Source organism: Aspergillus pseudodeflectus (assembly GCF_044049435.1).
Source record: "Aspergillus pseudodeflectus strain CBS 756.74 chromosome Unknown BJX68scaffold_4, whole genome shotgun sequence".
Classification (NCBI taxonomy): domain Eukaryota; kingdom Fungi; phylum Ascomycota; class Eurotiomycetes; order Eurotiales; family Aspergillaceae; genus Aspergillus; species Aspergillus pseudodeflectus.
Genome location: NW_027263780.1, coordinates 456,416 through 481,746, shown reverse-complemented (window position 1 = coordinate 481,746; position 25,331 = coordinate 456,416). Strand labels below are relative to the sequence as shown.

The following is a 25,331-nucleotide window of genomic DNA, read 5'->3' as shown; positions in this document are numbered from 1 at the left end:
CTTTTATTTCTCGTTTGGCTGTTAGTACGATGCTCTTGCTTAAGTATTTGCCGATGTCTTATGTTAATACAATACTTTCGGGCCAACTAAAGAGCTTTTTGCATGCACTTATCAATAAGTGGCGATGTATATAGAGCATTTATGTACCTGTTGCAGGCTAGATAGCCGCGTTTGTTCAACAGGACGAATGTTCACGGCATACAGTGAATGCGCTGTAAATGTGATAATGTCTTGAGATAAAGTGAGTTCTAGGTAAGATTGATTGGGGGCCACGGAGTTCCTGGGAATGTAGTGACCAAAACAGTGATAGGTGCCAAGCACTCTTGGCTCTTAGCAGCGTCACATCAATTCTACCAACAATTGCAATTCGAATAGTGAACAGGGGCAAGAGTAAGGAAATACGCGCCCAGTACTATAGAGTGCGCATGGCGAATCACACTTGCTGGCCTATCACATGACCTCTTGCTTTCTGTGTTGGTAATATCAATGTGGACTAAACGAACCGGCGTGGTCGGGTGCTGTCAAGTCTTCCGCGGCAGTTCTGGGTATAAACTATGGAAAAATGGCTCTGGAATAGTAAGTGCCATTAAGGTGTAAAACTATCTACCAAGTAAGCCACCTGGCGAGGAACGTCAGGCCTGGCAAGTAGAATATGACCGATTGACATTTTCTCAATTGTTACTGTGTGTGCAAGTATTAGTATCAAGATATAAGAGCAGAAATCCCCTACAAATTCTGTCTTCGGGGATGTTACCTCCCGCGGTAGGCCATTATGTTGTTTCCGTGGAGTCTGCTCGGCTATATAGAAGTCACCGGGTCAATGCGCAGGCATCCCCGGATCCTGCCCTGTGCCACAAGGATCGGGAGGAGGAGATCATGATCATGCGGTCCCCGCCCGTTACTGCTAACTAAAACTACTACCAAGACACAAGTCTGAGACAGACCCAAACCCCCGGGTCCGATTTCTGCCGATACACAAGTTCAGACTGCTATCACACAGGCCACGTGCACTCGAGTGGTTATTGATTGGTTATTCTGCTTTGGTTACAGGGCCATTAAGCGCCCTGCTCGCGACCTTGCACACCCAACACACCACCCAAATCAAGCATGAAGCCTGGTCTTCCAAGGTTCGCCCAAACCAGGCCCAATCGGATATGCCGTGCTGGTTGGATCGATTCGACCAGGCACGCCATTGTCTGTGAGTATCCAAAGGAGCCGAGAGAATCCAACAACCGGAATCAATGCGTGTTTTTTCTGGCAGGTGGGGCCGTTTCGTGTACATCCATACTACAATATAATCTGGAAGGAACTGAGGTCATCCGACACTCGTCCTCGCAGGCCCAAAGGCGGAGTCGGATGATGGGGCCAGCTTGACCAGGGCCTCCGGCAACAACCTGCCGGGGTTATTCCCCACTAAGCCTAGCAGGAACCAACTATTCAACATATATCATCTTTTCCTCGGTGCACCCTGCTGCCCCGCAAACATTCCTTCCCAGTCCACCCACGATGCCTATCAGGGACTGTCCTCGTGAAGTGCAAACCCCTCTCGCCACAACAATCCATCTGTATTTGCCCTTGGGCCCTATAATCCCATGCTCAAACTTGATAACTGACCCATGAATTGGATTATTTAGCTTAATCACGCTACTCCTTATCGCGTCCTATATTCCTCAACTTCTCGCACTCAGTATAAATGGCGCACAAGACATCTCTGGCTGGTATATGATTCTCCTTACAACCAGTTGCTACTCGAATAAAAAGTGTATTTACTTCCAATGCCTGGTCCTGCTTCCGCCATGGTGATCTAAAAGGGTTTGAGCTTTTTTCTGCTCTTGTGGTCTACCTCCAGCCACTTGTCCACTGGATAGCAGCAGTTAGCCTGCTGGCTGTCTTTGTGTCGGTCCGCGCTCAAGCAAATCAGCGCACTCCTGGTAACAATAGCAAGGAACATTCTGGTCTCAATAAGAGAGGCATAGCTCCTGCTTCAACTACTACTTCTTCACCCTCCAACGCGACGATCCTCGCTATCGTCCTTACGCACGCAGTTGTTACCCTCCCCCTTGCTATTCATTGCCTGGATCTCATCACACGAAATGAAGATGATGACCCCACCCTTATCTTCTTTAACTGCGTCTACGGCATCCTCCTTCGGCTGACCGGCATCCTCACTTCGTTCACGGCCGCAATCCCGCAGATTAAGCTCATGGTCGCCCGGTCCCGCAATGACGCCAACAGCAATAATTCTAACCACGGCAGCGGCGGCCTTAGCCTGCTTACTCTAGTCCTGCAGGTCGTCGCGTTCATCGCCTTGGGTGCCTCGCAGGGATGGAGAGTAAGAGAGATGGGGCTCCCGCCAGACGATCGTCCGAGCTGGTACACAGGGCCACCGACGATGCGGAGCTGGGACTGGTGGATGAGATATTTCATTGTGGGTGGGATGGTGGGGTCGTGGGTGGCGCTGGCGATTGCCCAGCTGGTTGTTCTTTGTGTTGCGCTGGGCCTTCGGCTTGGGGGTGGGGGTGCGGATGAGGGGCGGATCCGCATGTAGGGTGAATTCTTTTTGGTGTGGGGTGTGGTTGAACGTGAGGGACATGTTTGAACACATTCTTCATATATTTTTAATATTCAAAGCTATTTAACAACCATAATAACCGATTATTTATAAGCAGCGAGGTCGGATCGATGTCGGGTGTCAGTCGGTCCTTACTCGCAGCGGTTGCCTAGCAATGACCAAGATGTCAGGCCAGAATAAATATACAGAAGAGGAAGGAGGAGTTATTAGCAAATTGATTTAGAAATGAATTGCTGGAGAACTGGAAGCGAGGCCACGAACATGCAGTTGATGTAGCAGACGGCAGGAATTGCACGCCTCTCATCATTCGACATTGACCTAGGCTCCTCCGGATCAATCCATTGCGGATGCTTTCTCCTCAGCCGCGGCCTTACTCTTGGTCTGTCATGTCCAATATTCGCGATCATGCTGGAAGCCAAGTGTGCAAGGTTGGTGAAGTGCCGAGGCGCAAAATAGAAATAATGATAGAAACCAAAATAATAATACCTTATAGGAGGTCTATGGACTAATTAGCCCCTATAAAGATAGAGCTAGAGATCCAATATAATAGCAACCTACTCTAATTCCACATGGACTAATGATTTTGCAGTAATACTACTATCTGGATTATTTTAGCAGGGAACAGCCAGGATCTTTGTAGTTTACTTGTATTAAGGCTATTAGGGATAATTATAAATGGGAGTTAGGGACTTAGCCGCGTGTAGTAGATTAAGAGGAGAGCTTTATTAGACTCTAGGGTGCCTTCTAGGTCATCCCTCAGCTTACCATCTGATTCCTAGTAGTCAGGTATAGGTGGGCGTGGGAAATGGATGGAACCCTAGTAGCCAAGTAGGGACACTAAAGGCCCTAGTACACTTAGCCCTGACTTGCGCGATAAAAGCATTGATCTCTGGCTCTGCTTCATCGGTGCGCGAGGCGCCATTGGCTGTTGCATTGCTACCTCTGCCTGGGAATGCAGGCGAGGGTGGCCCCTAGCGGCTCTGGGCTGGGTCTGCGGTGCCGTTGATATTATTATGTGGAATCACGAGGTCTGCGATAGTCCTAGCTATAAATTAAATACAGGCATGCTTGAGCTTGGTAGCATAAGAAGCACCCACAAGAGCTTCGCAGCGCCTTTTCTTCCTGGGGCTTGCGGATCTGCTGTGCGCAGGGTATATTGAGACTCTGGCACCTGTACGCTCTGCATATCAGATAAGGCTCTAGTTAACTTTGAGATAAAAGCTTCACCTATTGCACTTAGTCTCAGCTTCTCCCTCCCTCTATAAGTAGATGCACCTTGTCTTTGTCCTGGCGCAGGGGTCGCCTGCAGATCCCCATCCCGCAGAGTATATAGAGGCCGTAAAGTAGCCATATTCTCACAGGGTTCGGCCGGAAAAAATAGATATGTAGCGAATTGTGTACAACAGGCAACCGGATTCTTTGAGGCAGCTGAATATTCTGCACGCAAAATGACGTGGGTACGAATACGCCGAGTCCCCGAGTCGTCGCGGTGTATTTCCTGTTTCGGGCCAAGTCTTGCGACGAGATTGTGGCTGGCCACGAACGAACCACAGAGCTGCACTAACAAACCACTAGGGCTCACAGCATGCTACAAATCAGTCAGCCGCAATTAGGCTGCATCTCAGCCCTGTAGCTTCTCGGGGATCCTCGAAATTTCCGGAATTTCCGCAGAATGTGCCCAACAATTCGCAGACGTTTTGGGGTCCACCCAGATACATCCATACTTTTTTTTTTGATTTCTTTTTTTTTTTTCACATTTTTTGGTCTCTTCTCTGCAACCTTACCTATTCTCGCTTTACAAAGGCGATTAGAGTCCTGGAGAAGCGATGAGGACGGCGACAAGACTACTGTTCTGCGCTGCTGCGGTCGTTCCCGCCATCACGGCTCACGATCATCATGGCGGCGAGAGCAAGATCCTAGAAGGCGAGACTATCTCGCCTGAGCCCCTGGTGAGTCGCATTGTGGTGCTTTCGAATTGCACTGATGAATCCTACTACAAACAGGGCATTGTCATGTGGGTCCACATCTTCATCCAAATGTTCGCATAAGGGGTAGTCTTTCCCATTGGCCTGGTCCTGGGTGTATGCATGCTCTCCTGCCCATCGACTTTCTGAAAGACCATATACTGACCTGTTAGTACAGATTGGCACGTCCCGCTGGCACGTCCCAACCCAAGTCCTCGGCACGGTCCTCGCCATCGCCGGCTTCTTCCTCGGCCACGCGCACAGCGGCCGCGAGTACACGGCCAATAACATCCACGCCTCGTTTTCCTGGATCCTCCAGATCCTGCTTGTCGCCCAGGTTGTTTTCGGACTATATCTCAAGAGACACTGGGAGAAGGGCCAGATAAACAGGCGGGCACGCACACTGCTCAGACCCTGCCACTCCGTCCTGGGCAAACTCATGCCAATCCTCTCATGGGCGCAGATGCTCTTCGGCGGAATCACGGCATTGGGGTTCTGCCAGGGTGACTATCTGGGCCAGTGCGCCGCGCGTTTCATCATGGGCGGCGCGTTCATCGCCTACGGCGTCCTTCTAACCATCATCCTCCTCGTCGGGCAGCTCTGGCTCCGGCGACGCGGCCGATCCCAGGAATTCTACGATAGCGCTGTCATTGCTACATTGCTACATTCGGCTGCATCAACACCTTCACCGAGCATCGCTGGGGCACAGCCTGGGTCCGCAATGACTGGCAGCACACGGCGATCGGGAATATCTGGTGGTGTGCTGGTGTGGTTGGGATGTGGTTGAGCTGGGACCATCACAGCAAGAAGCCAAAGCGCAGCTTTGTCCCAGGTGCTGTCCTGTTCGTCACCGGGTGGACCATGTCTGCGCATCCGCAGGAGCTCATGGTTAGCGCTGCGACGCACGCTGCGTTTGGGTTTGCGTTGATGGCGGCGGGGGTTTCGAGGACTGTTGAGATTGCGTTTATTCTGCGAGATGAGCCTTCTGTTGGGGATGGGGGCCGAGGGTGGAATAGTTTCCAGTTATTCCTATATTTGTAGGTTCTCCCCTACCGCGTATTACACCCTAATGCTGAGCATGGGGTAGAATAGAAAGATCATCTTGCTAACATTTGACTTGCTGTCCATAGTGCCTCTATGCCACCGGCTTCCTCCTTATGGGCTGCCAACGCCGAGCAAATGCCCCTCACCGATGCCTCCTCCAACGATCACGTCTCGTACATCCTCATCCTCCTCTCCGTCGCCTACATTGTATTCCTCTTCGCCAACGTGCTCGTCTGCATCTATGATCGTCTCTCCAACGCCCAGCCGAACAACGTCACAGACTATCCAGACGGCCATGTTGCCGGGGATGATTGCGGTGTGCCTGTTGGGGAAGGAGAATTTGAACTGTGCGGCCTCATGAGCGATGACGACGACGATAACACCTACGACGACGATCCGGATGAGAGCAAGCGGATGCTGGACAGGGGCGGGTCGAGCTTCGAGGGCAACAGGTCGAGTACGTTGGGGAGGGTAGGTAACTAGGCTGGCGAGCGCTGTAGGAAGTTTTTCAATACTAGAGCCAAATCGCTAACCCCACTTCCTATCTTGCTTAGGGCTGCAGGGGATGATAACTAATTCAGATCTTGTCCTAGTTCAAACTCTAGATTCGCAAGTATAGCATTGGTACGGAGTAAAGTGACATACCATCCTTTTTGGACGACCAAATGCTCTCATTATATGTCCCTAAAAAAGATACCTGATTAGTCTTGGATAAATAATTTAACACTTACATCCTCTAAATACAAGAATACCTCTAATGATTTGGGTTAGAACTTGGTCAAAGTCTTTGTCTTCCCAGTCCAAGCTAAACATTAGGAACAGAGGCTAGATTAACAGGCGTTTAAAATCACGGAAGGCCTCTCTGTTCCACGATTCTTACCCCTAGTAAAAGAAATCCCCTACTGCAATCTCCCACAAATGTGTGATTCCAGGACCTCCCCTACTGGGATTGTGATTGTAGCTGTCTCGGCCTATGTAAGAGACTGTCCCCACTGAGCCTTCCATTGGTCCATTGGTTGGCTGGTCCCCGCCAAATACGAGATACCAAGTTCAAGTGGAGCCAGAGGAGAAAACTGGACGCGGGGCTGGTCCTCTCATCTCCAAAAAATCCCCCACATCTCGAGATCTCGAGGTGGCGAGCTCGTATTCCCAAAAGAAGCTGCTCGGCAATGTCTTGTCCTTTAAAGGTGTTATAAAAGGACCTTCATGCCTCGTTCCTACGCGATAACCGGAACGAACTTGTTGCTTGACCCTCGAGATCCGAATTCCTGTTCCGTATAGTAGTACGCACAATGGCAAGTTCCGCTGGAGACTCTTCCACGGCCGGATGGCAAGCCCCCCTCAACGGCTCTCCCTGCTGGATTGAAATTCCAGGACGGGATCTTGAGAAGCAAAAGGTCTGCTCCAGTTCCTTTCGTTGACTACTCTGGCCTCTTCCGAAGTGAACATCCTACGTGCCCAAAGTCAAAGACACAAGACTACAAATATTGATCATCGATCAGGCCTTTTACGCAGCCATCTTCCCACTGTGGGATTGGAGAGCCGCGAACCCCGAGACTGATGGTGACGACACGGTCCGACGATACAGCTTTGCTGACCATAACGGTGAGTCGGCCCCTGGTATACAAGCACTATGGCCTTGTAGTATATTTTTCGAGAAACACAACTAAAGCAATTATATCATTTCGAAATAGGCCTCTCTGGGGGAATTGTCAAAGTCTCTGATAATTCGCCTTGCACAGCCCAACTCCCAGGTAGCGGCATGACCGTCTACTATATGGTTGATTCTCTAGACGAGGTGAGTGAGGGTGTCCACGGCCCACTACCTATCATTGAGCCCCCATAACAGTGAAGAATCTCGAACTAACCAGAAGGGGAAATCACAAAACAGACCAAGCAGCGAGTCCAGGAGAATGGTGGGAAGATAGTTATAGACAGGACCGCGGAGGGTGCATTTGGGTGGTATATGAATTTCCATGATCCGGAAGGGAATCGGTTCGCCTGTTATGAGATGCAACGCGGCTAGAAAGGGCGTGGAGACCCTTGATATGTTTAGCGTGGTGAGTGTGGTTTATTTCCAAATGCCAGCGAAGCGGTAATTGTTGGCCACTCAATGCTATGCTTTGCGGCGATCTTGCCAAAGGCTGCGTAGCTGTACATGACAGCAGTCGCACCTTCTTTGCTCTCTTCCTCCTGTTCTTACGCTAGAGCCGACCACGGCAACAACCCCTAGCTTTTGGTATACGCATTTATTAAGAGGTTTGCTGCGCAGTCCATGGCCTATAGACGCGTCCGCTTCCTAAACCAAGGCGTGATTGGGTCACCGACTACCCTAGACTACTATAACCTACTAATAAAGATATCACTAATGAATTCCAAGTACCCCCGCCTGCCTGTATATCAAGGGTACTCTATGTGCGCGTATAACTCTGCTTGTCTCCTCTGGTTTCGCTTTCACCACCTATGATCAACATCCTTCTTTGAGCCTATGTGGCAGAACGTATGTAGAACCCACAAATATATTATATACCATCATTCATCTAGATGCATCGATGCCTATAGAACTCAACGCACCTCCCCGACAGGCCTCGGCACAGTGCCCCACCCTTTCCCATCCCCCTCCCTTGGAACAATAACCTGTAATAGAAGAAGTTCTAGCTTGATTAATTATTCCTCTTACTTACACTAAATCTCGAATTAGCATAAAATCAAGAGTCTACTTATGGATAATCATATTCCGTGTGATAGCAGGACAAGCAACCTTCACTAATTCCAAGCTCCCTACCTATACACCTGTAATAGGTCCACTAGACCCCCTATGAAAAGGTACTAATGACTTAATGAGCCACACGCGCTTAAATATCCCCATGTTCTTAGATTTAACTACAAGTCCATCCAGTCCCATATAGTCTGCTTCATCTTCGGGCTTGGGAGATACATTGATACAGCTGTGACTTTGAGCTCCAAGTTAGCTCAAGCCGGTTTGTATTTGTTTCCTGGTCATGGTGTCTTCGAGCATAAAGTGGCCTTTGGAAATCATATCAAGCCTTAGCATGCCTTAGAATTTTGCAAGCAGGATTTTGTTAAAACACTAAATATATAATATTAGTATTTAATCTAGCTTACTATAAACTAGGATAGACATAGTCAGTACCTCTCATGAGTCTATTAGATCAACATGTACGGGTATGACCTGACCTAAAACATCTTCAAGTAGTACTAGTACTTAAGACTAAGGATATATATTCTTTAGTATCTTCTTATATATTATATTAACCTTTCTCTATCTATTAAGACTAAGAAAGCTATATAGTATTATTAGCTAAAATAGGTTATATATTATTCTCTCTAGGTGATCTATATAATATTATTCTAAAAGTACTAGTAAGAGTGGTTTTTATAGCCTTTATAGATTTCCTATATCACATCTAGTGCGAGCCTAATACTAATAAAAAGAGTCATACTAACTAAGTATTATTACTTATAGCCACCTAGCCCTAATATAACCTCTTAGTATTATTTATAACCCCTTTAATATGCTTAAGCTAAGTATTAAGCTTATAATATTATCTCTATACCTCCTTTAGATAATACCTAGACTTTTAGTCTTTAAGGATATTTATCTATCTATAGGTTATTAGTTAGAGTAAGAAAAAAAAAGTATTATATACTAGTAATCTAGGGAGCTTATAGGTTTACTATTATAATAACCATACTTATTACCTAAACATGCCTCTATAGCTATCTTTAGAACTCTACTAGAGAATTAGTATACTTTACCCTCTAATAAACCTTTAGATATGGGTCCTTCAAGACTCTTAGACTCTTACTTCCATTTAAGGCCAGGCTCCCGCTAACTAGCCTTTCATACCGCTTCATTATCCCTTGCTATCCCGCCAAGGACGGCATACTTGGGAGTATTCCCGCAGGTCCGTGATAAAGAATGAAATTTAAGTAGGAGTTTATCCAGGTCCATAAGGTCCGCGACTACTTAGATATATTTAGCTACTAAGCCATGGCTTGAGTCAAGAGTACGGATTATATCTTTAATAAGTAGGGAGAGGGTAATAGCTATTCTATATACCCTCTTATATAGTAGCTAACTCTTATCTAATAACTAGAGAAATACTTATATATTATCTAAAGCCTATATATCTATAGTAAAGAGTATCTATTAGGTTAACTTATAGGATATAGAAGAGGATATTAAGAGCTAGTAATAGATATTCCTCTATACTATAATATCTATAAAGCTAATATTATCTAGAATATCTATGTTATTATAGAGTTATAAATATTATATATAGCCTTTAACTACTATTACTCACCCTACTTTTTAGTCACAAGAGAAATCAGCCCCGCGTGATAAAGATAAGGTATAGAATATAAATCTATAGATCCTTTAGTGCCCTTAGCTCTATTTAGATGCTACTTAATATATACTATCTATACTACCTACTCTTCTCCATACTAAGACAGCTTTTTTATAGTATTTCTAGTTCCTGGAATAGCTAGACACACCCTTAGTTAACTTAATATAATTTAATGCCTATATTCGTGAAATCATCATAAATTAAAAGAATTCTATCTATACACACTCGTACACCCTGGAAAAGTTCAAAATCAAGGCACCACCCCAACAGGCCTCAGCACAGTTCACTACCCCTTCCCATCCCCCTCCCTTAGAACAACAACCTATAATAGAAGAAGTTCTAGCTTGATTAATTATTTCTCTTACTCATACCAAATCTCGAATTAGTATAAAATTAAGAGTCTGCTTATAGATAATCACATTCTATGTGATAGTAAGATAAGTAACCTTTACTAATTCCAAGCTCCCTACCTATACACCTGTACCAGGTTTACTAGCCCCCCTATAGAAAAGGTAGTAATGACTTAATGAGCCGCACGTGCCTAAATATCTGTATGTTCTTAGATTCAACTACAAGTCCATCTAGTCCCATATAGTCTGCTTCAACTTCGGGCTTGAGAGATACATTGATACAGTTGTGACTTTAAGCTCCAGGTTAGCGGCGTAAAGCGTGGATTCAAACCGGATGGGGTACTTGTATTTACCACAAAAGCTGCCACTCCTCACTTCTTACTCATACCCCGAAAGTGAGTTTCCCACACCTAGAGCAATCCCCCAGTGACCGTCTAGGCTCTCTCTGGCGGAATACCATGCTCATGGCCACACGGCGTCCCGGGAGAAAGGTGCTCTCCCATTGCAAGCCTGTGTGTATTTGTTTCCCAGTCACGGTGCCTTCGAGCATAAAGTGGCCTTAGGAATCATATCAAGCCCTGGCATGCCTTGGAATTTTATAAGTAGGATTTTGTTAGAGAACTAAATCCATAGTATTAGTATTTAATCTAGCTTATCATGAACTAGGATAAACGTAATTAGTGCCTCCCATGAGTCTATTAGATTAATATATATGGGTATAACCTAATCTAGAATATCTTTAAGTAGTACTAGTACTTAAGACTAAGGATATATGTTCTTTAATATCTTCTCATGTATTATATTAATCTTTCTCTATATATTAAGACTAAGAAAGCTATATAGTATAGTTAGCTTAAACTAGTTATATATTATTCTCTCTAGGTGATCTATATAATATTATTCTAAGAGTACTAATAAGAGTGGTTTTTAGGGCCTCTATAGATTTCCTACTTCATATTTAGTGTGAGACTAATACTAATAAGAAGGAGTTATACTAACTAAGTATTATTACTTATAGCCACCTACCCCTAATATAACCTCTTAGTATTATCTATAACCCCCTTTAATATACTTAAGCTAAGTGTTAACCTTATAATATTATCTCTACGCCTCCTTTAGATAATACTTAGACTTTTAGTCTTTAAGGATATTTATCTATCTATAGGTTATTAGTTAGAGTAAAAAAAAAAAAGTATTATATATAGGTGATCTAGGGAGCTTATAGGTTTACTATTATAATAACCACGCTTATTACCTAAACATGCCTCTATACCTGTCTTTGGAACTCTACTAGAGAATTAGTATACTTCACCCTCTAATAAACCTTTAGATATAGGTCCTTCAAGACTCTCAGACCCTTACTTCCACTCGAGGCCAGGCTCCTGCTATCTAGCCTTTCATACCGCTTCATCGTCTTGGAAAAGTCCTCGAGGCAATCTTGGCACCGTGCCGCTATATTCTTTGCTATCCCGCTGAGGACGGCATACTCAGGAGTATTCTCGCAGGTTCGTGATAAAGAATAAAATTCAAGTAGGAGTTTATCTAGGTCTATGAGGTCCGTGACTACTTAGACATACTTAGCTAGTAAGCCATGGCTTAAGTTAAGAGTATAGATTCTATCTTTAATAAGTAGGGAGAGGGTGATAGCTATTCTATATACCCTCTTATATAGTAGCTAACTCTTATCTAATAACTAAAGAAATACTTATATATTATCTAAAGCCTATATATCCATAGTGAAGAGTATCTATTAGGTTAACTCATAGGATATAGAATAGGACTTTAAGAGCTAGTAATAGATATTCCTCTATACTATAATATCTATAAAGCTAATATTATCTAGAACATCTATATTATTATAGAGTTATAAATATTATATATAGCCCCTAACTACTATTACTTATCCCGCTTTTTATTAATAAGGGAAATCAGCCCCATGTGATGAAGATAAGGTATAGGATATAAATCTATAGATCCTTTAGAGTCTTTAGCCTTATTTAGATACCACTTAATATATATTATCTACACTACCTGCTCTTCTCTATACTAAGATGGCTTTTTTATAGTATTTCCTATCCCTAGAACGGCTAGACGCACCCTTGGTTAACTTAATATGATTTAATGCCTGTATTCGTGAAATCGTCATAAATTAAAAGAATTCTATCTATACACACTCGTACATCCTGGAAAATTCAAGGCACCACCCCAACAGGCCTCGGCACAGTCCACCACCCCTTCCCACCTCCCTCCCCCTCCCCCTCCCGCGGAACAACAACCTGCAACCCAGACCGTCCACAGAACCCATCATGCCGCCCCACGCGCTCCCGGCGTTCAAAGGAGCCCACACCCCCTTCCTCCTTGGCAGGGACAAAGACCGTATCGTGATAGATCTCCCCGGGGACTTCCTCGCGCCGCGCGTTGAACCACGGCATGCCGACGAGGTGGTTGACGATGTTGTGGATGACGGAGTAGAGTTTTTCGACGCGCCGCGTTGTGGCCAGCCAGGAGAGCGTGTAGGGATCGTACGCGACGCGCACGAACGGGTTCATGTAGATTCCCGTTTCCGGTATTGATTCTGCATCCGGTGACGAGGACAGGGATGAGGATTCGGGGTGTGGTGGTGGGCGTTGGATGTCCGCGTGGATGAGGCAGCATTCGGACGCGTCCCAGAAGAGGTCTGTGTCGTTTAGGGCGCGGAAGCGCGCTGGAGTCGTTATGCCAGCTGTATCCTCGCTGCTTTTTCTCTCATTGGTCTCGACATCGGTATTGTTCTCCCGAACATGTTGAAAGAATCTCGCATCAAACGCAACCATCCCACCCCAACAACTCTTCACGGGAACCGCATCCTTGCCCGCAAGGACATCTTGCCTACTCTGCCCGTCGCCGGAATCCGAGAACCACGGGAAAAAGGGCACGCCCATGCTATACCCCTCGAGATCGCGCGTGGCGTACGTATCGTAGAATTTAAACGGGTTGATAAAATCCACCGCGCACGCGGCGCGGTACTCTGCTTTCCCCTTTGCATTGACATTCGTTGAAAACAGCAGCTGCAGCGCGTCGAGCGGGTCAAAGGCGATGTCGTTGAGGTAGAGGAGTTTGTCGAAGCGGGTTCCTCCGGTGATTGATGGGTCGTCGAGTGGTTTCAACGCGCGATTGCGCGTTTCGGCGAGGTATGTAATCCGCTTTACGCGCTCTGCGCCATCGGGGATCGTCAGTTTGGCCAGTTCGTCGAGGTCTAGATGTTCGTAGACAAGAGAGCTGTTGCAGGGTACGCGGGCGTCGAGGTCCGCCAGCGAACGTTCACCCTCTTCTCCGCTGTCGTTTTCATAAATACTTAGGAAGACATTCTCCTCGCCAAGAAGGGTGATTAGCTCGAGGACGCTGGACGCCCAGTGGCCGCGGGCGAGTTCGCCCGTGGGATCGTAGAGACTGGCTGCGATGAAGATCTTTTCATTGTGGATGTTTCCGCGACCCGACTGGTTTGAAGTTGGATCTGTGTTGAGGACGCGGTTTCGTAGGGCAAGGTAGTGTGGTGGGGGGTATGTGTATGAAGGGAAAAAAGTAAATGTGATGGCCGTCAGGGCGATGAGGATTGAGATGAAGATGGAGAGGTAGTAGGGGATTCGGCGCAGGTGTCTGTAGTACCGCCGCGTCGGTATTGATGTTGATGTTGATGTTGAATCCAACGCTGTATAATCATGGCGACGCGAGTATCTGACTGATGGGAATCGCTGGAAAAGTGAAGACACCCCGTGCGATACTCGTGCGGGGAATGACTGCTCGCTTTGGAGTTTTGTCTCGTAGAGCTCGTGCAGCTCCTGCGAGTCTATTGACAGCCGCTCCTCGGGCCCATTATGTGTGGGAAGTAGTGTTGTAGACATGTTGACAGTCCGTTGACAGCCAATTACTCGAAATGCGTAAATCTCAAGAAGACCACATGAGCCATACCCCTCGATATGCCAGATGTCGTTCGTTAAACTGGCTGCAAAAACTGTGTTGCCTCGATGGTTGAGAAACTGGAAAGGCCAATCCTTAATATGGGGGCCTGCGATTTGCACTTTGAGGGGAGTGTGGGACGCAAAATCAGGGTCAACCGTCCATCGCAACTTTTTTGCCCGACTTTGGATTAGGGGGGCGAACCACGCCCCTAGGGTCAAACGCGTTAGCGCCTGCGAGGATACGATCAGTCCAACAGCTTCCTTCCTGGAGAGGCTTAACTCGCCCCTGGCCCATCCGCGTAAAGTTTTCCGGGGGCTTGTCTATTTTGGATGGGCGAATCAGACGACGAGCATTTTGTGGGCTGTGGTCTAAGCCTCCTTTTCGCGTCGGGTGCTTTTTCCCCGCAGGGAGGCGACTTGGTTGCTCCGCCCCAATCACCGCGCGGCAGCCGGAGCCCCAACCGTGGGACTGGAGAGGTTGTGGCGAGGCAGTTTCAGGTGCCAGTCCGTATAATCCAATTACCGTACTTTCTGGACGTTTTGGCATCTGGGGTTTGGAACGTACCAGACATTCGAACAGGGCGACACGTGGAATTCCAGACTTTGGACGCTTGGGCTGTGGTCTCCAACTTGACGCTGACGCCGCGCGTCACGGAAAATCCGAACGCGTGGGGGCCACTTTGAGATTGCTGTTTCAGGTAGGACTTTGCGCGAAGAACATTCTAATCAACGTCATGCCATCACTTATAAGTAATACGGTCTTCCCCCATGTTCTCAAAGGATTATGCCTGATCTGCCAACGCAACCAAACGAAAGACTCAGACGTCATATGCACACCAGGAGCGCTGGGACATGGAGAGCAGAGCAATCAGAGTATGGCATGATCAGTCCTAGCGATAGGGGTCTCGTTCGACGGACTACATATACCCTGCCACACACCCAACACTGGACTTCCTGGAGCAAGATCCCACGTCCCGAATTGAAAGGACCAGAAAGGGGTCGAAAAATGACTGCTCAGGGTGGCTTGAGATATCACACCCAGTATCCTAGGCCTTAATTGACCCTTCATATTGAACAGTGTCGCTCCGAGTTGTACACTCCAATGCCCGAGAGGTTCCTCTGGTTAAGAGCCGCTACTCAGGATTTACTACGCCAATGATGCCCTCCGAGGAAGAGCACGTCGTTACCGAGGAACTAATTGAGGCCAGCTGGCGATGTTCCACAAATTCAAGTTTGGTAGTGGCGGGAGACGCACCTTGAGCTCCACAAGACTCGCATTTCACTGCAAGGGCAGAGACATTATCCCCGGCGTTCAGCCGAGCAACTGACAGGAGGTGTCATGTTTGAGCTGGACGAGCCGTTGCTGGGGTTGAAACATCGAGCATAGGGAGCCAGTTGGCCTGCGGCTGCAGGGTTGACAGATCATCCCCAGGTTGCCAATGCTTTCTCAAGGTCTCAGCCTCGGCCAAAAACACCTAAATTGGTATGATGTGACCAACGGCTGCACCGCACTACGCTACTAGCCAACGAACGCCGACAAAATGACCAGGAATATAATGAATCTTGGACAAATAATTTGGGTTTTGAGACAACGAGGACAAAGACTCGGATGATTTGAACATAGCTCAGCCTTCGACAGTCGCCTTGAAATCAAGTTTTATCTTCTTGGCGCGTTAGCCATGTACAATCCAAGACCCAATAAGCTTCGGGAGATGATATCGGATGCAATTTCGGGTCAGAACCCTGAATGTCAGATTCTTAAACGTTTACGCCGGACCAGTCGCAACATAATTTCCCGCAGAGGATTAAATGATCTGCAATGATCGCCATAATGATCAAAAAGTGATTGCCTAGTCATTAATCGGTTCACTACACTTGGGAAACCCCAGATTTTACGATACGTCACAAGCCTGGAAGAATACGCTCAGTCACAGTTCACGACGTCTTCTGGAACCGTTCGAATGCCTGCTTGAGGAGGGTCCTTGAGGTGGGCTCCAGTCTGACTGGGCAAATGCCAAAGAAACGGGGCCCCGTGTCACGCTCTCTGTTTTGGGTACGGAGCTCCGTCCGCCTTTGCATATGTATATGGTTAGACTCTTCAACTCCAACCATCTAATTTGCAACGTGGGTTTCGTCGTGAGATATGGCATCTGCTCGGGTCTACTTCGCAGTGCTTCGTATGGGCCGATTGACGTATCGGCTTGTAATGAGGCCAATGTTGCATGGCCTGAACTCTTCTATGAGAATTATATGTGCAGCCTGTCTAGCTACCTACTACAGTCTATCAGCTATATACAATCATACTGGCATACACCACTCCGGCTCAACGGGATACTTGACCCCTACTCAGACCCTCACAAATTTGCCCTAGGATCCCACCCCGCATCAACCTCCCCCAACAACTCTTCCCCACCCTCCATCCTCCCAAGCACATCCTCCAAACTCACCAACTTGAACGACGCGAGGTCCGCCGTACCCCCCTCCGCCAACTGATTCGCATCATCATGCACAACGATCAACCCATGCGGGAAGTCTCCGTTCAACGCCGTCCCAACAGCAGTCACTCCATCCGTATTCGTCACCCCATCAATTTCCCCATCAACCGACTCCCCAATCGTAAAGGTCATGACGTACTCGTGCGGCGCCGCCCGGCGGTACACAGAGTACGCGCTCACGCCCTGCGCGGAGACGATGATGAAGCCCTGGTCAGCCGTCTTCCCCGGGACGAGCGTAACCCCCTCAACATCCGCAAAGAGCGTCCCGTCGCCCGTCTTCGCGACCAGAGTCCCCTCGTCCGAGCCCGTGGGCTCGGCGTCATACCGCCACAGGCCGTAGGGCTCCTCGCCGAGGAAGATGTATCCGTTCTCCTCGTCGGGGACGCACCCCTCGGGCTGCCCGCCGGTCCCGCCGGTGAATTCGCGGACGAGCGTTGTGTGCAGAGTTCCGTTGGATGAGGCGGACAGCTCGTATTGCAGGTATTGCCCGGATTTCTCGTTGACGAAGAGGTATTGCTTTCCGCTTCTCGGGGAGCGGTAGGCGCAGGAGCCGTAGACGGTGTAGTCCTCTGGAACGGGCTGGATGCCGCCGGGGAGGTTGGCGAGGAGGCCGTCGGGTGTTACTTCGAAGAGGCTACGGTGGGTTAGTGAGGCTTTCAAGGATAAGTTTAGCATGGGAACGTACCATAGCGTATCATCCTCTCGACACGCAGCATACGCCAAATCAACCGTGCGATCCCCAATCTGGAACCCATAGATAACATCCACATTATTAGGCTCGCCGGCAGCAATCGTCTGAAGAAGGTTCCCCTTGAGATCGAAAACCGCAAGACCCGCGCCCACCTCCGACTTGGTAGTGGTGATAATCGTGGACAGGTTCGGGCTCACAGGGGAGATCCAGATCGCGGGATCATCGCCGTCCCCGCCATTCGCGTCAGTCTCATACTTGGCCTCGACGCCGATCCAGGAACAGTCGGGGCCAGCCCAGGGATCCCGGCACTGGCAGGTGTTTGGACCGATGCAGGATCCGTGGCCTGAGCAGTCGTTCGGGCAGGTGATCTGGGTGCACTTCCGGCCGGTGAAGCCGGCGAAGCAGGAGAGGGTGCCGTTGCGGTTCTTAAAGCCGTTTTGCTTGGCGCCGGAGGGTGAGGGATGCGATGGGCGCGGTGTGTAGCGAGTGTTGGGGTCTAGGCGGAGCTTGGTGAAGACGGGTTCGAGGGAGCTGACGCCGTATCCGGCGCCTGACTCGGACTCGATGGCGTAGCTGATTAGTCCGTGGGGGTATTTGGTTGAACTGCCCTGGTAGATTGATGTTCCTGCGATTTCGATGTCTTCGGCTCCAGTGAGAGTCAGAGATCCCTTGAGCTTTAGATCGGGCGAGTACACCTCGATAACGTCTGTCTGCGCCACGAACAGGTAGTGCGATCTGCGAGACACGTACACAGCCAGACCCGAGACATCATCACCAACCTCTCCCAGAGTCTTGATCTTGGGAGCCTCGGTGGACTCTGCGGCCTGGAACGTATAGATTGTCGTCTCTTCAGCAGCCAGGTAAACACTTCCCTCCGGGCCAACAGCGCAAGAGCTCGGCTCAACCGGTATGGGAAAAGTTTGAATCTTAAGTCGTCAGTTTGAGCACACCCAGTGACACGATTCTGATAATACGTGGACTCACTTCAAGTATCTCGACCTCCTTCTGGTTCTCCCGAACCAAGAATTGGATAGCCTGCTTCTTCCCAAACAGATAAAAGTAATCAGCCCCGCGCGGACTGCGCCACGTCGACAGGCAGGACCAGTCGCCAAGCGCCTTCTTCTGCGCACCGGGGATCTCCTTCAGCCCATCGATATCATATAACCGAATCAGCGACTCGGTCGCCGTAATCGAAACGAGCAGATCGCGCCCCGCAACATCGTACAGCACACCCACGACTTTCGCCCGACCCGGCGTGCGTCGACCTGTCTCGGTCAGGTTCCGATCAAGCAGATCGTAGCTGCGGAATCCACCGGTCCCTGCGCTTCCGTCATTGCCGAGGAGGAGCGAGTCGCGTTGTTTGGCACCGTAGTAGATGGCCGTAATGTCCGACTCCACTTCGGCGGTTAGGGCCGAGATGGAGAGATTGGCCGCGGGCGAGGAGGCGCAAACTCCAACCCCGGAAAGGGCGAAAAGCGAGCTGATCGTAGCTAGCACTCGCATCTTGTCACTGTTCAGCTACTTTTCTCTCGATAATTCCCTTTGAATTGCCCTGAGCAGCCGACTGTTCATATAGCTTGCCCGCCAAGACCGCGGGTGAGCTTAGGGCTCCCCGTGCCAGACGCGAGTCCGCTCATTGGGCTTTGCGACCTTGCAATCTTGCCCGGCAGGCCCCGCCGGACTCGGGATTTAGATTAATTCATGCGTCGACTCGCCGTGGAAAGGTTCGATGCAGAATGGATATCGGGGCTCATTGGATAATCTGGGCAGGGGTTTCGTGGTGTGATGGAGGCACGTTCTCAGTGACAGGACTGAAGAGGTCCTTGGCGGTTTCGGTATGATCTTATCGGAGCTTGTTATTATCTTATAATCAAACACAATCTAAGTTCAAGGGGTATAGATTGGGCCAGGCTTAACTAAATGCCGAGGCTTGTGGATTAGCAATGTGCTTGCTAGACTCGACTCGACTGGGAGGTGTGGTGCAGTCATGGTAATGAGCTCTACCCAAAGGCTGGCGATATCTACATTCGAGTGACCATGCGACGGACTAAATGACAAGTCAATACTGTTAAGGTCCGACGGATGTGACGTGCGATGCCTTCAAGAGAGTATTCTAGTACCACCAGGTCCTCTTAATGAAGTTGGAAGCCCTATTCTCGTTCACTGTCGGTAGGCGCATGGATAAATTTCAACTGTACCTGTCTCCAATGCCTTTCAGAAGGAAAAAACGTACGTTTTAGTTCTCGACTTTCAGTGTCCTCAGGGTAGAGCCACATCACAGCAAGCATACCCATGTCACGATGGAAGTACTTGAGCAGAGCTCCCAGCGGCCAACTGTCCTGATTAATTCGACTGCTATTTGGGATCTCGATCAGATTTAGCTAATGTCCAAAGTCCGGCTGTAACCTAAATAGAGATAGGTGCTGGTTGGTCTAATTGAGTTCAAAATGACCGCGTCAATATGGACAACGTTGGGATATCGCGATTCCGCCCGAAAAGGACGCCAGAGTAGCAGAGTTTAGACAGTATCTCAGTATAGTATGGCACCGACCCGCCTCTAATTGAATAGTGGTTGTAGAGTGATCCTGGCACTCGGTGTTGACCGGATGGGACTGCGGACAGAGACCCCGACTACTAATACATCGAGCAAGGCCATCACTGACCAACCAGGAAGATATGACCACAAAGAAAAGGTGGACATGTTTGACTTTCTATGAACTCGGCGATAAACTTTCTTTCCATCAGCCCACAGGCGGAGACGTTTTCCGAGACCGAGATGATATCATGATCCATACCCGACTATAATACGTTGTCGGCCAGAGCGACCCCTAAGACGCATCCTGTTGTTTGTTCATAGGCGCCCCTGTCATGGCTTTATTTGACCCGCCCCCGGAGACCCAAATACTACATCGCAATGCGCACATCTTTGCAGGGAATGGAGATTACCTAGGAGGTATCAGTGATGTATCTCACACTCATCCCAAACCAGCCCACTGACCCATCCATCAAACCAGGTCTCTCCGTCAACGACCCGCCTCAAGTCTCCAACACAGCCTTGTACAGAATATGCATCCACTTCATCAACTTCCCGCCCTCAGCCCAACCAAACGAATGGAACATCCACCGCATCACCGCTTCAAATGAATTCGACCCAGCCCCAATCCCAAGAGCCTCATCATCCCCGTTCCAACAAGGCCGCTACGCCATCCTCTCGCCATCTGCACACCCGATCCCCCTAAGCATCAGCGCCGAACCAGCCCTGCACCGCCTCCAAACCCCCGAACCCCCCGCACCCCGAGGCCCCGACGACCCATACATCCCAAACGTCAGACCCTCCGACCCAGAATACCCGCGGAACAAGCTGCACTTTGAAGAACGGCTCATCGCCCGCGACAGAGGGTGCGCGATCACCGGGGAATGCGAGCTACCAGGAGAACGGCTGTTCCAGCTCAAGGCCACGCACATCTTCCCGCTCTCGATGCGCGAGGCGTGGGTGCGGAATGGGTATGGCTCGTCGTGGATTCGCGAGGATCCGGACGACTACGATGCGGAGGGAAATAGCCTTGCGGAGCCGGATAAGCTCTTCTCGCCGCAGAATGGGCTCCTGCTTGATGTGGCGGCGAAGCTGGACTGGGATGTGTTTCGTGTGACGGTTGATCCGGATGTATGTATTACATTGCACCTTGACCCTTATTCTCCCTTGGTTCCTTCTGCCCTCTTCCCTGTTCAGCTTGCGTGTATGAAATGAGTTGACAGGTGACATGTCTGTACAGAATGGGTACCGATCCGTGACCTTCTGCAGAGACAAGAGGGGCTATGGAGGCAAACCGCTGAATCCGACAGCAACGGACGAGACGCGACTGGACAGGGTCAGTGACGAGTGCTTGCGGTGGCACTTCCACCAGTCGATCCTCACCGTTGTTCGGGGTCTCAGTGAACTGATGTGGGATCAAGACGTCATGTATGAGAATGCCTACGAGACTGGCGAGTATGACGAGGAGGATCTGAATAATGAGCGGGAGAGTGTGAAGCAGCGTTTGGAGTGGGAGTTTGGTGCTGATTGAGCGGTGTTTCATGTGGGTGTTTACATTGTTGTGAAGATACAATCCAGGGGTAACACCACATTGGAAACCGTTCTGTCCTGTTGTTATTGACTATTGTTCAGATTGTGTTCGTTGTTTCCGCATCCTCAATAAGGGTGGATACCACAACAATAGGACCACTTTATATGCGGTATTATTAATTGATATAGTTCAGGTTGCGAATGAATATATTAATTCCCCTCTAGCCAGGAGGGTGAATACATACAATTTCAGTGACATAGGTGTTAGTAGGTGAATATTTCATATGCAACTTATATTGTGATATAAACACTTGATTGTTTTCCAGTCCCACTGCCAAGGACTTGAACTACCCACTTCTAAATGAGAGCGGCGGTAAATTTCTGCATTACAAAGGCCAGCCTGTCGCCCAGGCTTGAGACGCTGACTCAACTACCGACAAAATAAGGTCTAGTTGTCTGTTGGCGTGGTTATAGGCTATCTGGCCACTTTTATGCGGTGATAGGTTGTCCTGGATTACAGACGAACCCTGCACAGTTTGCACGGCGCGAATTGAGGGGCACTACTATATACAATATCCTGACCCGGAGTGAGCAATTTATCATGATGGGACCTCAAAACAGTCGAATCAATGACATCCCGTCGGGGCAATCATTACCGTTCTCCGTCTTCCTTTTGCTAAGCCTCCTCTTCATTATGAGCGCAGAAGCATGCGGAAACTGGCAGGATAATAGCCCAAGGGAGAAACGTACATGTCACTACCATCCCCTGCGACTCATAAATCGCCGCTAACTCGCTGCTACCAATAATCGGTATCCAACTTACACATCGTCCATTCGAGACCCGCGTCGGTGCGATCCAGAACGGCCAAGTCACTATTTTAAAAGACGGGGCTGCCCGGGATTACTACGTGGATCATGTATATCCTACGGAAGATGGTCCAGCGGTGAGAGGTTCTCACGGATTCCTAGGTCCTAACTTGCTCCCGAGCGCACGTTGAGGTACGTTGGCGCGCGTCAATGGAAACAGCCGAGCCAATGCCCGAGGAGCTGGAATCTTCGAGCAGACCGACCTTGATTTACGCAGGAGTCCTCACCAGCTGGGCAAATCCGTAGAAGAGGATATTATTCGTTCCAAATCACCCGACTTGGACTACGCCTATACCCCAGATCAGATTTACGCCGTTGTTCTCAAGGAACTGCATGATCTGGCAGAGACGCGCATTGGGCCCAACATCACGGGTGCAATTGTTACAGTCCCACTGTATTTCCGAGACATCGACCGTGAACACCTGAGACTCGCCGGAGAGCGTATCGGACTACCTGTGATCCGACAAATCCCCGAGCAAAACAGCATCATTCTGTCATTGGGATTGGACAAGCTATCCTACGCGACTGACCGATATGTGCTCCATATGTACGCCGAATCAACCGTAGTGGAATTCTCGGTGCTCGAGATCTACACGGGGATGATTGACCGTTTGGCAACGACCAGCGCGGATATGGGTTACCGGAACAGGGACGAAATCTACTCCCCTGTGGTTGACCAAGTTCTTGCAAGCGCGAACTTGAAACGAGATGATATCACGGATTTTATAATACACGGTACCTCATATTATGACGTTGACCAGAGTTTACGGAGCTATTTTGCCAACGCGAGAGTTGCAAACGTGGAGCGAGTTGGTGATGCAGGAATCTGGGGCTCAACACTTGTTGCGGGGTGGATGTCTGGCGAAGGGGGGAATAATTGGGTCCCGTGTTGCTATGCGACTCGTCGCCCGCCTCTCTGGGTTGCCAATGGCAGTGGTGGATCAGTTCAGATTTTGAACGAGTGCCGGACCCTTCCTACTTACCAGAACACGATAGTTGATTTGTCGTGTCGTGATAATACGGCGACGGTGAACGTTTACATGCGGGGTGTACCGTGTGTAGATTATGATGCGATGTACGAACTAGGCAATGCGTATGTCCCCGAGCCTAGCGGCGGGGATACTCTGTTGGCCGAGTTTGGCATTAACGCTGTCTGCGGCGCTGGCAACCCTGCCAAGGTTGACATTGAGGTATTCACGAGTCGGACTGGGGTTCTGAAGATCAAAGCTGTGGGGGTGGATCGGAGCGCGGGAGAGGGAAAAACGTTGACAATAACAGATCCACATTTTGCCTGCGGTGATGACAAGCGGCACCTGGATAGAGAGTACACAATCACCCAAGGTGCAGGCTTGAAAACAGAGTATGACATGAGCCTAAAGGAGTTGGTTGCGGTAGGCAGGGACCAGAAGGCTGTTGATGCGTTTGAGGAATATGTCCCGGGGCATGCAGTGGACGACGACGATGAGAACGGTTACGAGGACGAGTAGACACTCTTTTCTGATTATACTGGTTCAATAACATACATCTCATCCGAATATGATATACCTACATCTATTACCCCATCCACACTCTCTCAAGATACACCATCCCCAGAGGCATGCTGCAGCCGTTGATGTTTCTGATGCAATCGGTCTATGTAGTACAGAGGCAGAGCTAGATTTGATTTCTAGTTGGGCAAGTCTATTGGTATTTGTAGTTTGTTACTGGACTTGTTGTAGACACTCCCATATTTTGTGTATTTGACAAGCTCTGGCATCAGCGTACTTCACGCATACAATCTTGAGGCGGCAGCACAGGATTTTTCATACTATTAAAGCTGGATTCCTAAAGCGCTATCTAGAACTAGCTAAAAGATCAAGAACATTAAGGTATGTAACTCGCTGAAGGGGTAGCAGAGGCAAATAGTGGATGAGCGGGGGTTACACCCCCGCGCGAATGAATTTTGCTACTTTACAGTGATCTGCGGCGCCTCCTTTGGCGACAGCAAAGGCTGCAAGCAGTCGACAAAATTGCCTAACATTGGAGAGGCCGCCGTGGTGGAAGTACCAGATAAAGGTTGATTTGGTCCGTTGCCAAGCAGCATAGTCAGGGACTGGAGTCCGTTCGGTCGTGATAGAAGCAAGACCATCAGCTGCCATCGTTTCCGTAGGTCCTCTATTTCTGTTGACAGAGCTTCTTTTTCCCTGCGGGTCTCGGATGCTTCTTGCGACTTTCTATTGAATTCCTCCATGAGCTCCTGGTACTTGCTCTGGAGACTAGCTGTCTTTTGCTCGAGTGTCTGTTGGCGCTCTTCCTTGCGTTGGCGGAACCGGCGTTGTGCCTGGCGATTTTGCAGACGCCTTTTCATCTGTTCGATTGCCTGGTTAGCGCTAATGCGGGAAGAAAGATCAGTTAGGTAGTCGCAGAGGCAGCGTACACATGATTGGCCTGTCATATCGGTAGAATATGAGCGGCGACGGTTGCACTCTCCCAGGGATTCTGGAACTGATCCAGTCGGCGTCACAGGGGCCGAGACTGTGGTAGAAAAAGAAGCACTCAGGCCAAGTGCCTGAAGACCTGCGGCCGGCTCCAGTCTGAGCCCGGGATCCGAATGTTTTCGCATCACCGATTGGCTATTGGAATTTTCCGGGCACATTGCGGGAATGAAGTTGAACTCCTGATAGCCTTGCATACGGCTCTGGGTTCAGGTTAGCAATGAAGTTTGGGATTCGCGCAGTCACACGGCACTTACGGACGCTTCATCTAGTTGTAGGAGCATATCAATGCTTTTATTTGAAGGTAGCAGAAGGGGTAAGGGAGAAATCGAACTTGGACTCTGCGAGCTGGAATAGAAGTAGTTCTCCATTTTCTCTGAGGATAGGAAACAAATATTAAAAGTGATAACCGGCGAAAATCTGAGTTGACGAAGCCTCTCTTGAGAGGAACCAGGAGCAGTCTTTAAATACTACTCTAGAGTAATCATGAATACCACTCA

General features: G+C 49.0%; 6 protein-coding genes across 6 annotated transcripts; 3 read left to right on the top strand and 3 right to left on the bottom strand.

The window, feature by feature from the left end:
- Positions 1–4,555: 4,555 nt before the first annotated feature.
- BJX68DRAFT_252650 (uncharacterized protein) lies at positions 4,556–6,063 on the top strand (the record flags this gene model as incomplete). The annotated part of the gene is made up of 5 exons (XM_071042598.1): positions 4,556–4,586; positions 4,622–4,653; positions 4,715–5,182; positions 5,230–5,573; positions 5,667–6,063. The coding sequence occupies 5 exons, from the start codon at positions 4,556–4,558 to the stop codon at positions 6,061–6,063; spliced, it is 1,272 nt and encodes a 423-aa protein (XP_070903762.1).
- A 649-nt stretch (positions 6,064–6,712) lies between these two features.
- BJX68DRAFT_227256 (VOC family protein) lies at positions 6,713–7,774 on the top strand. Its single transcript, XM_071038635.1, has 4 exons — positions 6,713–6,977; positions 7,083–7,185; positions 7,275–7,378; positions 7,472–7,774. The coding sequence occupies exons 1-4, from the start codon at positions 6,873–6,875 to the stop codon at positions 7,604–7,606; spliced, it is 447 nt and encodes a 148-aa protein (XP_070903761.1). The 5' UTR covers positions 6,713–6,872; the 3' UTR covers positions 7,607–7,774.
- Positions 7,775–12,495: 4,721 nt separating this feature from the next.
- BJX68DRAFT_252649 (glycosyltransferase family 69 protein) lies at positions 12,496–14,184 on the bottom strand (the record flags this gene model as incomplete). Its single annotated transcript, XM_071042597.1, has 1 exon — positions 12,496–14,184. The coding sequence occupies one exon, from the start codon at positions 14,182–14,184 to the stop codon at positions 12,496–12,498; it is 1,689 nt and encodes a 562-aa protein (XP_070903760.1).
- Positions 14,185–16,595: 2,411 nt separating this feature from the next.
- On the bottom strand, positions 16,596–18,930 carry BJX68DRAFT_252648 (uncharacterized protein; the record flags this gene model as incomplete). Its single annotated transcript, XM_071042596.1, has 4 exons — positions 16,596–17,370; positions 17,422–17,531; positions 17,580–18,353; positions 18,412–18,930. 4 exons carry the CDS (start codon positions 18,928–18,930, stop codon positions 16,596–16,598), a joined length of 2,178 nt encoding a protein of 725 aa, XP_070903759.1.
- Positions 18,931–20,295: 1,365 nt separating this feature from the next.
- On the top strand, positions 20,296–23,844 carry BJX68DRAFT_262331 (Hsp70 protein-domain-containing protein; the record flags this gene model as incomplete). Its single annotated transcript, XM_071044409.1, has 5 exons — positions 20,296–20,380; positions 20,442–21,091; positions 21,201–21,452; positions 22,460–22,489; positions 22,555–23,844. The coding sequence occupies 5 exons, from the start codon at positions 20,296–20,298 to the stop codon at positions 23,842–23,844; spliced, it is 2,307 nt and encodes a 768-aa protein (XP_070903758.1).
- Positions 23,845–24,302: 458 nt separating this feature from the next.
- Positions 24,303–25,202, bottom strand: BJX68DRAFT_262330 (coiled-coil domain-containing protein; the record flags this gene model as incomplete). The annotated part of the gene is made up of 3 exons (XM_071044408.1): positions 24,303–24,704; positions 24,774–25,034; positions 25,089–25,202. 3 exons carry the CDS (start codon positions 25,200–25,202, stop codon positions 24,303–24,305), a joined length of 777 nt encoding a protein of 258 aa, XP_070903757.1.
- Between the last annotated feature and the right edge of the window lie 129 nt (positions 25,203–25,331).

Bases quoted from the DNA above. Each gene is read 5' to 3' on its own strand.
- BJX68DRAFT_227256 (XM_071038635.1), top strand. From the start codon at position 6,873: ATGGCAAGTTCCGCTGGAGACTCTTCCACGGCCGGATGGCAAGCCCCC. The intron at 6,978-7,082 runs GTCTGCTCCAGT...ATCATCGATCAG, and splicing joins GGGATCTTGAGAAGCAAAAG to GCCTTTTACGCAGCCATCTT. The intron at 7,186-7,274 runs GTGAGTCGGCCC...ATTTCGAAATAG, and splicing joins CAGCTTTGCTGACCATAACG to GCCTCTCTGGGGGAATTGTC.